Raw genomic sequence first — 15,096 nt, forward strand, 5'->3', positions numbered from 1 at the left:
ACTAAATTTGATTATGTTCTGTCTTACAAGAACTTCAGGAAACAAGAATTTGGAACTGATACTAAAATTACTTAAATGCAACGGAGCACTCTGAGTCCAGGGAAGACCTAATGTCTACCATTAGAAGGAAGCACATGTCTGTAGGGCTCCACCCACTATGACCATGCCACGCATAGACACCGCTCAGTCCTTAGCTGCATGGGTTGTCAATCCATCTTTTGGCATCAGCAACATAACCTCCCCCAAGCCAAGCATGACCCTTGGGAATGACCCTACCAGGGAAGGGACATTATATATACTAGTTATAAATTACAGAGCTAAGTCAAAGATGATCACATGGGTGCACTTCAGTTTTACCATTGGTCCCTGATAGGAGGCTGGCTTAGAAGCCTTTTTGGAGCCCCTGGGGATGACTGGTGCCCAACACAGACAATGTCACTGCCTCTACCTGGTGCCTTACAGATGCCAGTTTTCCCAAACAACTACTGCAAATACATTAAACACAATACCAAAAAGATGACGGCCGTAAGGGAGTCAAGCGACTAAAAGCTGAAAGCTTAACAGCTTACTTAAACCTGGTGTGTTTTCTGGGCAGTTTCTCTTTCTATGATCTGTAGAGATCAACATCTAACATAGGTCACCTGGAAAGGATGGTGCAGCCTATCTTTAAGATAAATGAAAGAACTTAGAGAAGCATCAAAATACATAGACCCAGTCCACTGGGTCTTGAGTTCTCCACTGTCTGCCAACATAGGAGGTTGGCTTCTGGCCAACTAGACTAAGGGACTCAGAGGAAAGGCTAGAGGTACCAAGGGTTCCTACTTCTCCATCACTCAAAGAAGCTGACAGAATAGAAAGGTACTAAGGTTGACAGAAATACCCAGGCCAACCCCCAAGCCTTCATTGTAGTCCTCAGACACTGTTTTAAGTGTAACACTGTGGTCAGAGAGCAGGTTGATTCTTCTACCTTAACAGAAAACAGAACTAGCATTTTGTGTGGGTTTTTCCTCTCACTCATAAGCAGTTTTACAGTGAGACCAAACCAGTCCTCTCCTAGACCCTCCCACCTACAGCTGCCACCAGCCAGCCCATTTAGCCCCACTGGAGGCCTTCAGCTCCTCCACTAAGAACACACACAGAATATTTGATAGGCATTAAAGTTTTATATTTTTAAGTGACCAAATCTAATAAAATGAAAAACAAAACAAAACAAACAAAACAGGTTTACTAAACAGGTTCAAAAGACAACACAGGAGATAAGCAATAAAACCAAAGCGTGAGTGGCACTGTCCATGTCAACCTCAAGAGGGAGTCAAGAACCTCCAATCTCCAGATCACATTTTGGTTTTTGCTTTCTTTTTAAGGTTTTTAAAAAGTGAAGCCCAGGAGTCCGGCAGGCCACCCTGTGCTCAGCAGCATGTCCGTCACGCCTGCATCAAGCTCTGGCCCCTGTGTCCCTCAGCAGCAACTGTAGGTTGTGGCTTGTGAACCTCACTCCTGTGCTATGCTTCTCAGCACATACTTGACTGTGTAGGCAAAGGCCGCAAACCCAACTATAACAAACAAGTTCGCCAAAGCGCCGCCCAGGAGTCCGTGATGCCTGTTGGCCTGTGGGAGCCCAGCAAGGTTTGGGCCAGCAGCAGGTGCATGCCCATTGAGGAGCTGGATCCCATTCTGGCCACGGTGCATCTCCCCATCAGGAACGACGTCTGGCAAAGGAAGATTCTGGGGCCTGTTACTTAGTTCATCTTGTGCTTTCTGTTTCTGTTTAATTTCCTGAGAGAAAAACACAAAAACCCTCAGTTGTCTTAACCTATTCATTTGGAAGCAGAACTCAAGTTTTTATAATCTCAGATCTATCACCCAGAATACAATTCTCCATTCCTCTGCATGAGATCCTAATCTGAAAATAGCTTTTCATCCCATTTTACAGGTAAAGAAACCAAACAAGGTGTCAAAATCCCTACTCTGTGCCTGAGCCAAGTGGCAGCAATGCTGAATAACAGTGAGTCATAAAGGACTACACTACTGTCCAGCCCAGACCAGGGAACACTTGTGGCACAGTACATGCCCAGCCCTTGTAGGAGTCAACTGATGTACCTCCTGGCCACTGGTGGTGGAACTCTTGAGGGACAGCTACTGATCAGCAAGCTTCATGCCTCTGTGGGGACAGACTCAGTCCCTAACACTTGTATATGTTCCTCAGAGTCACCCCAATCCCTAGGCTCTGTCTCTCCTGCACTGTAGGGTCCTGAAGAAGAGCTAGCTCTGTCACCCAATAGTGTGTACATCTGGAGGTAAGCCCAGCACAGACACCTCTATGTCCTACAGCAACCAGGAGGGCCTGTAATTCCTCTTCAACACATACAGGAACACAGCAGTAGGCACACAAACACAGTTTCTCTTTGGAAACAATCAAATCTGCAAGTGTTTTTAACATAAAGGAAGACAAAACTAGGTTCCAACTTTTGCTTTCTTACCTCCACAACTTCAGGAAATAATTCACAAAAGACTTTATCTTTTAAATTAAACACTAGACTCTGTGCTGCCAGCTGTTTTTTCTAGGAAGAAAGAGAAGGGAATTATCAGCCAGAAAGATAATTTTAATTTGTTTTTTTTTGTTTTTTTTTTTTGTCTGTATAGTCTTGGCCAACCTGGCCTGGAACAGACGCTATAGACTAGGCTGTCATCAAACTCAAAGATCCACCTGCCTCTGCCTCCTGAGTGCTAGAATTAAAGGAGTGAATGAGCACTGCCCAGCTTACTTAAAAAAAAAAAAAAAAAAAATTCTAAACAAGAGTTGGATATGGTGGTGCATACCTGCAATCCCAGCACGTAGGAGGCTGAGGTAAGAGAATCACTACAGATTCAATGCCAGCCTATTCTACATAGGTGAGTTCCAGACAACCTATGCTAATAATGTGATCCTAATGGCAAAGCAAAACAAAATCTCAAAAACACTCCTGTAGTCAATATCATAGAAAGCACCTAAAATGCTTCTTTTTCTCAAAAATTAGTCTTAAGAAGGCTTATTTATATTTTGTTATCGATTAACATTAAACATGATTCTCTAAACATTAGAGAAATAAAACAAGCAGGAAACATGTGTTCCGTGTCTCCTCATCAAGCCTTACAAAGTCTTCTGAGGAGTACAGGAGTATCAGTAATGCTTAGCAAAAAACAAAAGCAGAGTTGGAGACAGAGATGCCATGGTCTGAGGCAGCCAAAGAGGAGATATTTCTACAATGTGGCCAGGAACAGGGAACTGGTTGGTGGGAAACCAATATAGCCTCCACCTGCTCAAGAGGAAAACTGTCCCATGTCTCAGGACAGAATCAATCAGCCCAGGATGAAAGGTTGGAGGCCACGGTGCCACAAGGCCCCGGGCGAGGCGCTGCCACACCTCACCGTGAAGTCCGATGTCTCTATGCTCCCCAGGGTGGGGCCTTTCTCCACCATAAAGCTCAGGAGCCCTGTTAGAATGGTGGAAACGGACCACGCTGGATTCCATGTATCTGGGTGGAAATCTGTGATGGAGAGACACAGCCTGAAAGAAAGTGATTTTGTAAGCAAGAATGCACATTTCCCATGAGCACAGACAGCTCAAAGCATTGCATCACCAGGAAGCTTACCTTGTGTTGCACTTAAATCTTCCATTGGGGGTTATCATGTAAATACTAGGAGGCTTAAATGGAAATTCTCTGGGAAAAATTAGTTTTCCATGATAATAGCCACCTACACCAAAAGAAAAATAAAATGTATTAGCCTTGTCAACATCCAATGCAACTGCTTCTCAACTCCAGTTTTGAGCTGGCATCCCAAGCCCATGGTCTCCCAATGCCCTCTCCCTATGCTGGCTCACAGGCTCAACCAACTACTGACTTTATTCTCCGGGGCTTATGCTATTGTCCAACACTTGAGCCTATCCCCCCAGTATTTGACTCTCCATCTATTATACCTATACCCAAGGAATCTCTAACAACCACTTGTCCCCTACGGCTATAGAACAATTTAAATCTTCACGTTCTTCCCTTAGAGAGAACTGAGTCAGCAGAAGACAACTTGAAGTGGAAGATCCCTGCCTCCTCTACTACATCATTTGGTTCCTAGCAAATATATTCCTAGCACCAGCATTTGTCTGCAGGGATGAACCCACTTGCACCTACTTGCATTTCAAAGAAAAGGACCACAAGAATGGATGTCAGGCATGAGCTTGGAGAAATCTACACCACATGTAACATAGTGCAAACTAGATAAGAAAACAACAAGCCACTGGACATCAGATAACTACTTATACAACACAAATGAGGGTTGAAGAGATGAATCAGAAATTAAGAATGGGCTATACAAGCATTAAGATCAGAGTCTGCATTGTAGAACCCACAGAACAAGATGGTATGGTTCCGTGTACGCATGCAGCTCCAGCAATGAAGGTTGCTGGGGCTTGTTGAGCAGAAAAATGAGAATTCCAGGTTCAGGGAGACTCTACCTCAAATGGAACAGAGAGACCTGACACCCTCCTCTAGTTTCCTCACATAAGTGAGTACACCAGCACACACATGTGTACTCACACCCACACTGAAATGTGATTGTGTATAAATACACAATACTTATTGATAGGTTATGCTGGTGATTAGACCTAGGGCTTTTTGCACATGCTAAGTAAGAAGTCTACTACTGAGGTATATCCCTAACTTATGATACAGGTTAAATTACAAATAGTGTATATGGGTAGCCAAAGGCCTCACCCTCAAAGCATGAAGAATATTTTTACCAAATGACCACAGTAAAACAGAGCCTCCCCCCTGAAATCAAAGTACAGTTCTTGCCATGGGATGGAGTCAGCAAAAGGCCTTCTACAAGCCTACCCAAGAAGAGTCTATGAGGGATGAGCCACATGGCCCAAGTCTAGGAACAGAAACACAGAACACAGAACCATAGATGCCTTTCAAAAAAATTTCTGGAATCTACTTTAGGTCCTTTGTCCTTTCATGTAAAGTTTAGAGTGAGCCTTTAACGTTCTTAAAACATGATTCACATTAAATCCACAATTAATAGTAAATTTTTAGCCAATTTTTCATAGGAAGTCAATTTTGTATTCTTGGGATGGGTATGTCCAAGAGCACTAGATATAGGACTGCCAGAGATCAGGACAAAAATGTGGAGTTGCAGAGGAGCCACTAGGAAAGCAAGAAGGAAGGGACAGAAAAGCTCAAAAACCAAGGAGAAAGAGCCCATCAGAAAACCAGTCATCAATAGCAACATATACCAGGGGACAAGAAACTAAGGACTGAGCAAAGCTCTTGACCAAGACAAGGATTCCTTACACACCTACCAAAGGTTAGTCCCATTGAGTAGGGACAGCTGAGAAGATGCAGTAAAGAGGTTCAGTAAACTGGCAGCCTGAGGGATAATACCCAAAGACGATAAAAAGATGTTACCAACATTGATAGCTGAGATACCAGAGTTAAAAATTACGAAATAGGCCAGGGTTGAGTTGGCAAGATCTGGCAATCTCCAAGGCTTTCTGCCTATACATCCTTCAGATCTACCCTCTCCAGCCCATCCCCACACATCAGCAAGCCTTGGTTGGTCTGGTGCTAAGAGAGATCTTGTCACATAGTGATTAAATGTTATTTAGTTTAAAATTTAAAAGCAGGCTGGAGAGATGGTTCAGCACTTAAGAGTACCTACTGCTTTTGCAAAGGACCTGGTTTTGGTTCCAAGCATTGGTTCCAAGCACCCACATAGCTATTCAAAACTGTCTATAACTCCAGTTACAGAGACTTCAACACCTCTACTAACCTCTGAGCTCCTGCATACAAATGGTGCCACATACATATACTTATGTGTACATACACACATACAGAAATATATTTAAAAATTTAAAAAACCCAAAATAACTTCAAAACTCAAAGTAGTACCCATAGTATCCCACTAGAGATAACTATGACTTCTTTCTATATATGCATGCATGTCAAACACACAAAGTATTTTATATTATTTTTACCAACTATTTGGAAGCTCATCTCTTAGAGACTGACCAAAAGGAATTTCAAGGACTCCTCAAGATGCACGGCCTATATGCCTCCCTCATTTCATCCACACTCTGCTGCTATGGGGTACAAGCAAGTTCTGGTGTCAGCACCATCATTATGACATGCACACACATGTATCTCCCCCATAGCCCATGCAGACTCATTCTCCAAAACAAATTACCCCAAAACTTGGGCACCTGGACCAAAGAAGAACCTGTTAAAGAAGTATCAGCCAAGCTAACCTGTAAGAGTTTGCCCTTTTTATTCTCAACCACCCAAGCTCTCAACCAAACATTCCAAGCAGTGTTTTTTTCTTTCTCTTTTGTTTGTGCTGAGAATGGAACTCAGAGCCTCACAGACCAGCACCTCAGTGTTCCACAAGATTTTTACTAGGTGAAGGCCTGCTGCTTTTGCCATCTGAAGTTAAGGCTGATGGCTGAAAGCAGACGCACTACCCATCTGGCCAGTGCTCTGACCTGGGATTGCCTAGAAATGTCAATCTTGCCACAGGACCCTAGAAATCTGTTGACTGATGTTTCAAGAACTGATTTGTCAAAATCACTGAGGACCCCAGTGGTATTTGGTAACCTTAGGGAACAGGCCACCAGGTCAACACTTGAAAGCAATAAAGAGAGGTGAGACCCTGATAGGTCCTATAAAAACCCTCAGGATCTTCCTAAGCTTCACATGCCTCTATCAAAACCTTTTCTCCACTTTGGCCTTAAAAACAGAAGGATGTCTTACTATTTATTCCCATCTGTATTTCTCTGGGCTGGTGAGATGGTTCAGCAATTAAGAGCACTCTGTTCTTACAAAAGGACCCAGGTCTAATTCCCAGCAACTACATGGTAGATCACAATCTAGAACTCCAGAAGCTCAGCCCCTCTTCTGTGGGCTCCAGGCACACACATGGTACACAAGGAAATACCCATATACGTTTAAAAAAAAAAATCTTTCTCCACTTCTAACCAATATAAGAGGCTGGGGAAATGCAGATCGTTACAAACAGTCTAACAAAACCAAAATGAACAAACATTTCCAGGACCTAATAGAATTACGAGGATGAGATTCAAGTAAATATAATTTAACTACTACAAAACCAAAATAAAAAGACTGTCATTTACATCAAAAGTAATGATTCAAATTTTCCACTAACCTTCATAAGGAGTCATCTCAGGGCCTCGGACAACATAATGCCTAACAGAGAGAGAGAAGCAAATTACTTGTTTTGTGTACCATAAATTCTGTAAAAATATAGAATTCTCACAAAAGGCCTGACACACTGCAGCTTGGGGGCAATGCCCACAACCCTAATAAAAAGAGGACAAACACATTATAGCTCATGTTGAATCCTTTTCTCCTAGGAGTTTGGTGTTTTAGTGTGTGGCAGACACTTATGGTCACTCAAACAGAACCTGTGTAGAGAGAATCTTTTTTTTTTTTGGGGGGGGGGGGGGTGTTTCGAGACAGGGTTTCTCTGTGTAGCCCTGGCTGTCCTGGAACTCACTCAGTAGACCAGGCTGGCCTCGAACTCAGAAATCCGCCTGCCTCTGCCTCCCAAGTGCTGGGATTAAAGGCGTACGCCACCACCACCCGGCTGAGAGAATCTTTATACACAGGTATAAATTTTATTGACAGGTGTGGAAGCCTCACCTGTCAATAAAAAAAAGTCTATGGCCAATGAGCTGAGGCGGGAAATAGGAGGTGAAAGTTCCCACAGAGGGAAATTCTGGTAGAGTCAGGCAAGGTAGATTTGCCCCAGCACTGGAGATGGATGCATAAATCTGATAAGTATCTAACGAGTAGAACTTAGACTAGAATAAACTGGATTATTGAGATATGAGCTACTTAGGGAATAGAGCCAGGACTATTGGCCTAAGCATTTATTCAAATACGGTTCAGTTTCAGATCCATTATTTCTGGGAACAAATAGGCTAGAATGGAAAACCAAAGTTACAAACCTGGGCAGTAAGGGCCTGACAAGCTTCTTCAGTGACATATCATACCTGCTGTCTAAGCTTAGTTTGGGGGAGCTAAGTGTGCTTCAAGCAAATGCCCAGAGTCAGGAGCCCAATGCTTCTGTCTGCACTCCTATGAACTTCATTCCACACACCTCTTTCCCTTTGTTGCTTTGTTTGGTCTTTTCATTCTAGCAAATCTTTAAGAGTTGGTGAGATGTATTAATGGGTAAAGGCACATACTGCCAAATCTTATGACCTGAGTTTGATTCCCAGGATTCTATAAGGTAGAAGGAGAGAACTGACTCCCCAAACTGTCCTCTGACATATGTAGTGGCACATTTGTACTCACCCCACAAACACAATAAATGCAATAAAAAATTGATTTAAATCTTAAGCAAGTCCTTCCTAGTACATAATCAAATGGAAGGCTGGACTTAAGAGACCTATGACAAGCACATGAAGAAAGAGGAGTTCCACATACGACAAAGATATTTCCACAAACCAGGTAACAAGTAACCCATCAATGAAACTTGTCCCCATTATCAGCCAACTATCTGCTAAAGACCACATCTAATTTTCATCTCTGGAATAGGGTTAATTCTAACGCCACCGAAGAGGCCCCTCATGCATTTCTTCTGTCAACAACATCCAAACTGCAAAATATTTCTTTTTAATTCAGGAAAATTTTTTCCTCTGGATTTGGAAAATTTGCAAAGCATTAAAGCTTTTTTTTTTTTTGTAAAAGATTAAATCCATCAAAGCAAGAAAAATGTCTTAAAAACAAACAAGCAAACAAAATATAGGATCTCACTACACAGTACTGGTAAGTACTGGCATATACAGGCCTCAGTCTCCTGAATGCTGAGATGAAAGGCATGTGCCACACCCAGTAAGTAATAAATGCTTTTTGGTGAGTCAAGTCTTGTTATTTCATTTCTCAAAGCTGGTAATGAGCATTTCCATGGAGAACATGAAATCTCATGACTGCCCTTTTTGTTTTGGTTTGGTTTTTCAAGACAAAATTTTTCTATGTGGCTCCAGCTGTCCTAGAACTTACTCTGTAGGCCAGGCTAGCCTTGAACTCAGAGATTCAGAGACCTACCTGCCAGTCTCCCGAGTCCTGGGATTAATGTGTGCCACTATGCCCGGGACTTCACACTTTTAATGGACCAAAAGAACTATCACGCACCAAATGTTTTCCACAAGCTCTATCACTGTCAGCTCAAGAGTTAGGAGCACTAGGCCTAGGACAGAGTCAAGGGTTAGTGTCAATGTTGCCACTAATGTTCCCAGGCTAGACAGCTAATTCCCAATGTCAGAAAAAAAAGGCAGCCTAACCCTAATGTACCTGAGCAACATCTGAGAGATTTACATTCCTTTTAGCCCTAGCCTAAGCCAAACAAGACTATAATATTCTTGACATGACATTCATTGCAAAGCCCAGAGTATTGACAGCCCTCTCAAATATCCATCCACAGATGAGGAGTTACAAAACTGCCTCTGCCATGACCAGGCCTATCAGCTAGACCACTACAGAACCTGCAAGACAGTGACTCCAGTGCAGGATGAGAAGGAATGCAGTCTTACCATTCAAGAATATTTGAAGGGAGGGGCTCCGCACAGATGTAAGGCACTGGGTCTTTCTTAATTCGAAGGTAGTCCTGTTTCAACCTTTGTGTTGCTGTTGTTGGAGCTCTCTTATTGCTGGTATTGCTCATCTATTTTAAAAAGAAAAAAGAAAAAAGGGCATCTCTATTTACAAACAACAAAACAGACACATGATTTCCTTACTATAAACAACTTCAGCAGATGAATACCTCTGCTTCCCTTTCTGCAGCCCACCCACCATTAAGTCCTTTCCTCAGTTCTTTGTCTATATGCCCCTACCGCCCCCCCCCCCACTTTCATGTATTTAACAGAATATGAAGCACCTAACAGAGATGCAAGGTATAAAGAACCATGAAACTACATTACAGTCCTCAAAATATTTACACGGGACATTTTGTCAAGTGGGACCTGGGTAGGCATACTGAAGCCAGTTTGCACAAGCTCCAAAGAGCAACTATTTACATCCTTTAACTCTGATCAGCAACACCTCAATGATGGACATTTCACAGGCCCTTCTGGCCCTGAAAGCCTGTTATACATTTATCATTGATCACAAGTAACAACAGCAGGGGCAGAGACAATGTGAGGCTAAAGAAATGAAAGGACTTTCAGAGATCTAGATGCATGGAAGAGGAGAAGGCATGTTTAGGGGACTACATTGATCATATGTCAAGCAGGAGTTTAAAAACAATAAAGGAAAAAGAAAAGAGTAGCTAGAGAGGCAAGGCCAAACTTCCAGAATCCCAAGAGTTTTAGGTACATACCCTTAAGGTACTTAGGACCTTCTTAGTAAGGTCACTCTAGGGCCTCAACAAAGGGCAGCAGTGAAGAATATATACAGGGAGGGACCCCATGAAAATGCTAAAGAAGGGACTGGGGCTTTGAAGATATCTCAGTAAACAGGTAAAAGTGTTTGCTAGACAAGACTGATGAAAGGAGCTTGTTCCTCAGAACCCACATAGCAGAAGGAAAAGAACTAATTGCTGCAAGTTGTCCTCTGACCTTCACACACATGTCCACAGACATGCACACTCATGCATAAACACATATGCATCCACAAACAATAAATAAATATAACTCAAAAACTTTTAAAGGATGTGGTGGTGCACATCTTTAATCATAGAGCATGGGAGACAAAAGCAGGCAGATCTGAGTCTGAGGCCAGCCCAGTCTACAGCGAGACTCTGTCTCAAAGAGAGGGAAGACTGTATCTGACTCAGATCCCTCAGCTGTATTCCAGAAGATGGGGAAGAAATGGTGGTGGAGGGACTAGGGGACCCACTGTCACAGATTCAGAAGAGCTCCTACTTGTTCTCTTTCCTCATAATTTAAGACAGAAACATATAAAAAAAAAATTCTACAACTAAAAATAAAGTGTGAATACCACTAGTCTAAAATGATTGATGGGGTCATTTGGGGATATACAAATTAGAATAAAGATAATAGGCTGGTGAGATGGTTCAGTGGGTAAAGATACTTGTTGCCAAGTCTGATGACCTGAATTCAATTCCCAGGATCTATATAGCAGAAGGAGAGAACTGACATTACAAGCTTTTCTCTGACTTCTGTGCACGTGCATTGGCATACATCTCCCACTGACAAAAATAAATATATTTATTTTAAACTTAAATGAAAAATAGATGGTCTTGGCTATAACAGAGCAGGCTCGACATGAGCAGTCACTGGTGGCTTTATCTTGTGACACTGGAAGCCCAGACTTCTCCACTGCTCCTCCTCCTCCCACCATCACCAGGCCAGCCTACCCCTAACCTGTCTCACACAGTGCTGTCTGATCATTTTAACCATTGACTCTAGACAACATCAAACACCAATAACAGCTAGCAATCCCCAACCTGATCTCCCAGCTAGATAAACCTAACCTGTCCTAGCCTTTGTATGAATTATTCCCAGCAAATAGCCACATGCTCTTTCACTCTCTTCGATATTTGCTTATACATATTATTTGAGAGTTAACAACCTTTAACCTGACTAATTTCTTGGTAGACACCATCACCACAGACTACTGTATCTGCCTCCTCTACAAGTATTGATACCTCATGATAACCAGGACTTGGTTTGTGCTTATTCTGTACCCTCAGGGCCCACAGAGGGAATGGCTTGGCTAGGGTTATCTACCACAATGTGAAGTCTCAGCAAAGGTACCCATGTGGCCTCTCAATGGGGGAGGGGATATCTGATAGAATCCAATCCATGTATGACTTGTTCACTTCCTTCCAATCCCAGAAACCACAATGCAGGAACACATTACTTTCCTGTCAACTACAAGACCCTCCAAGCTCTTCACACTTCAGTTTGTCCTGTACGCTAACATCAATGCACTTTAACCATCCACTCCCCAGCAAAGACAGCAGATAAATGGCAACATCTTTTTTTTCTGCCAAACCCTAAAAAAAAACAAAAACAAAAAACAAAAAAAAAAAACCCACCTAGACCTAGTTTTCATAGCACCTAACAAAACTCAACCTTCTCAGTCCAATTTGGACTGGTGGAGAATACACCTACATCCTTCCCTATCTATACTGAACTATAACCACCAGGGGCCTCTCTGATTTCCCTAGTCAAATGCCTCCTTTCCTGTCCTTTACAACCTCACAACCACACCACCACCACCACCACCAACCACCACCACCACCCACCACCACCCCCCATGGTCTAAGAGTATAGTGCACAAAAACCTTTCTGGCAGAATCAAGGGCTTTTGCCTGATGCATCCAAGAATGCTCACACCAGGAACAAGGTTACAGTCCAGCATGGCCAAGAAATGCTTCCAGAAAGCATTGTCCCCAAGTTCTTAGCTTCAGAAGCCATGTGGGCCAGAGAGCTCAACTTGCCCAGCACCTAGTAAGAAACAAAGCAATATCCAATGACCACAAGCAGAACTACAAGCCTTGTTCTTTCTCTTTCGTTCACCCCTGAAGTTAATACTCCAACATATAAAACATAACTTCATTGAGTAATTCCAACACAACCGTATTTGTATTCAGCTACGTGACCAGACAGGATGCATAATCAAAGTTAGTGGACACACAGAGGAAGCTAGCAGTTAGCTGTGCCAGGCTATAAATGTAATGCAGTTGGTTAAGTGCTTGCCTGACATCATGAAGACCTGGGTTTAATTCCTGGCACCACATAAGTAAAGCATGGTTGGTGTTTATCTATAATCCTAGTAGGTAGAAACAGAAGATCATAAGTTCAAAGTCACCGTAGGCTATATAGCCTGATACCCTGGAATACATACATCTGTCTTTTTTTTTTTTAAGATCCTGTCTTTAAAAAAAAAAAATAGTTTAGTGCACTGGAACCACAAACTGTTAATCCTGGTACTTGGGAGGCAGAGACAGACAGACCTTTGTGAGTTCAAGGCCAGCCTTGTCTACAGAGTGAGGTCCAGGAGAGCCAGGGTTACATAGAAAAACTGTATCTTTACTTTTTTTTTTTTTTTTTTTTTTTTTGGCCTAGTCAATCACAGGACAATAGTCCTTCTCTTACTTGCTTTTAACTTTTTTTTTTTTTTTTTTTTTTGAGACAAGGTCTCAGTGTATAGCTCTGGCTGTCCTGGAACTCACTATGTAGATCAGGCAGACCTCAAACTCAAAGATCCTTCTGCCTCTGCCTCCAAAGTGCTGATATTAAAGGCATCCGACACTAACTTCCTTTCAGCACTGGAAATTAAACCTAGAGCCTCACGTGGAACAGGCAAGTATGTTATCACTAAGCTGCATCTCCAGCCTCAAACTTGCTGTTACGCATATAAAATCATACTTATGATTTACTACTCTGTTGCCCTAACTGCTCCTCCTTTTCCTCAATCAGAACAGCAATACCTTCCATGACTCTCCCAGGGGATGGAAGGTGACAGGAAACAGCCAGTCACTAGCAGGGTAACAGTCTTTTTTCAGTACTTCATCATTGTGCCAAGGTGGTACTTCTTTTTTCTTTTGGACATCTCTCTTCTACACCGCTACACACAGGCTAGGTGACGGTGTGGAATAAGACCTTGGTCTGACTGATCAGAAGAGTATATGACACACCCAAGGCCAGGATTTTTAGGGAGTTTTACCTTCTCCAGGATTACTTCATAGGCTGGAGGAAGTCAGAGGCTCATAACACCACTTTCTTACACAAACGTGAGAATTGAACTGACGCTGAGTACAGGAAGATCATGATGTGCAGAGTAATGACTCCCAAGTTCTAGGACCTAGACCTATCTCTGGCTGAAGATCATACACAGGACTTTCTAATTAAATAAAATCCTAAAATTCCTTTTTTCCCTAAAGCTAAATTTAGGGAAATTTACCATTAATACCATCACACACACCTGGCATTAATAAAGCCTTGTACTACTACTTTAAAAAAGGTATACATATTCTTATGCACTTGTTAGTACAATGTGCTGTGGCCTTATCTCTTCTAGTTGTCTATCTGGATTTGATAAAATGTTGAGAACGTGACTTAGGTTAAACATACACCTAAGTGATGTACACTAAAAAGGAAGTGAGGTCATTGGCTGAGAGTCCGTAGTTAGCAAAGGTGAATGGTAAGCGTCGACCGTCCTCACCCTCCGGAGCCGACCCCAGAAAAGGGCAGGATCTTGTTCCGGGCCCAAGTCCCAACTCTTACTGTCAAAGGTTTTGTTATATTACTCTCAAGGGCATAACTGTGAACACACTCGTTCCTGTTGGGGGTTATTAAGTAGTCTGAGGTTCTAACTGTTCAAGATGAAAGGGGGCACTCAACAGCTACCACCCCACAACACAAACTCACGGGATATGTTTTTAAAGATCAAACCTGGCTCCTCCTCGAAGTACTTCAAGTGCACCAACCAACAGGCCTCTTCGTGGGAGAATCTGACGCGTGGCAAACCAAATCCCTAACCTGCCCGATGGACCAACCCCAGCCAGGAACCCCAAGCGCCCTCAGTAACCGACCTCGGGTCCGCGCAGGGACGCTCCGGGTCCGGGCACAGCCGGCGACGTAACGAACGGGACCCGACGTGTGGAGTCCCCGAGTCCCCGCCCGCCGCTGCAGCCGGCTCCGGCGGGGCGAACGAGCGGCCCAAGGCCCCGCGCAGCCCGCGAGCGCTCACCTCTCCCTGAGGCCGCTGCCGCGTTCAGGTTCGCCGTGGTCGAGGCCAGAGCAGGGTACGGAAGAGTGGGGCCCGCGCCGTGAGCCGCACCCGCGCTGGGACTAAGCCCACCGCACCCGCCGCAGCCCCTCCGCTGCTACCGCCGCTCAGCTTCCAAGATGGCCGCTCAAGGGACGGCCTAGGCCCGCTTCCGCTTCCGGTGCACTGTCTGCGGGTGGAAGCACTTCTCTAGGCAGCTTGGTGGAGGGCTCCACTGTCAGTTCCTAGGTGTCTCAGATTTGTGGCTATGGTTGCGTCGCGCTACTGCGCAAAGGGCTGCTGACGCGTGCGCACTGGAGGGAACTGGGGTAGTATTGCCTGATCCCTCCAAGACACTCCCGAG

The 15,096-nt window shown here is 43.6% G+C and overlaps 1 protein-coding gene across 4 annotated transcripts; it reads right to left on the bottom strand.

Moving 5' to 3' along the window:
* Nucleotides 1-1,148: 1,148 nt before the first annotated feature.
* Ube2j2 (ubiquitin conjugating enzyme E2 J2) lies at nt 1,149-14,892 on the bottom strand. 4 transcript variants are annotated; one of them, XM_028784873.1, is made up of 8 exons: nt 14,557-14,892; nt 12,304-12,466; nt 9,587-9,717; nt 7,195-7,235; nt 3,633-3,735; nt 3,409-3,547; nt 2,481-2,561; nt 1,149-1,776 (listed from the first exon to the last, which is right to left on the bottom strand). In XM_028784873.1, the coding sequence occupies exons 2-8, from the start codon at nt 12,337-12,339 to the stop codon at nt 1,492-1,494; spliced, it is 816 nt and encodes a 271-aa protein (XP_028640706.1). In that variant the 5' UTR covers nt 12,340-12,466; nt 14,557-14,892; the 3' UTR covers nt 1,149-1,491. The 4 variants fall into 4 exon arrangements, with proteins under 4 accessions (XP_028640706.1, XP_028640707.1, XP_028640705.1 ...); XM_028784874.1 differs by having other exon boundaries at nt 3,404-3,527; nt 14,715-14,858; XM_028784872.1 differs by having other exon boundaries at nt 14,715-14,854.
* Nucleotides 14,893-15,096: the final 204 nt, after the last annotated feature.

The sequence above is a fragment of the Grammomys surdaster genome, unplaced genomic scaffold (assembly GCF_004785775.1).
Source record: "Grammomys surdaster isolate TR1022 unplaced genomic scaffold, NIH_TR_1.0 124903, whole genome shotgun sequence".
Taxonomy (NCBI): domain Eukaryota; kingdom Metazoa; phylum Chordata; class Mammalia; order Rodentia; family Muridae; genus Grammomys; species Grammomys surdaster.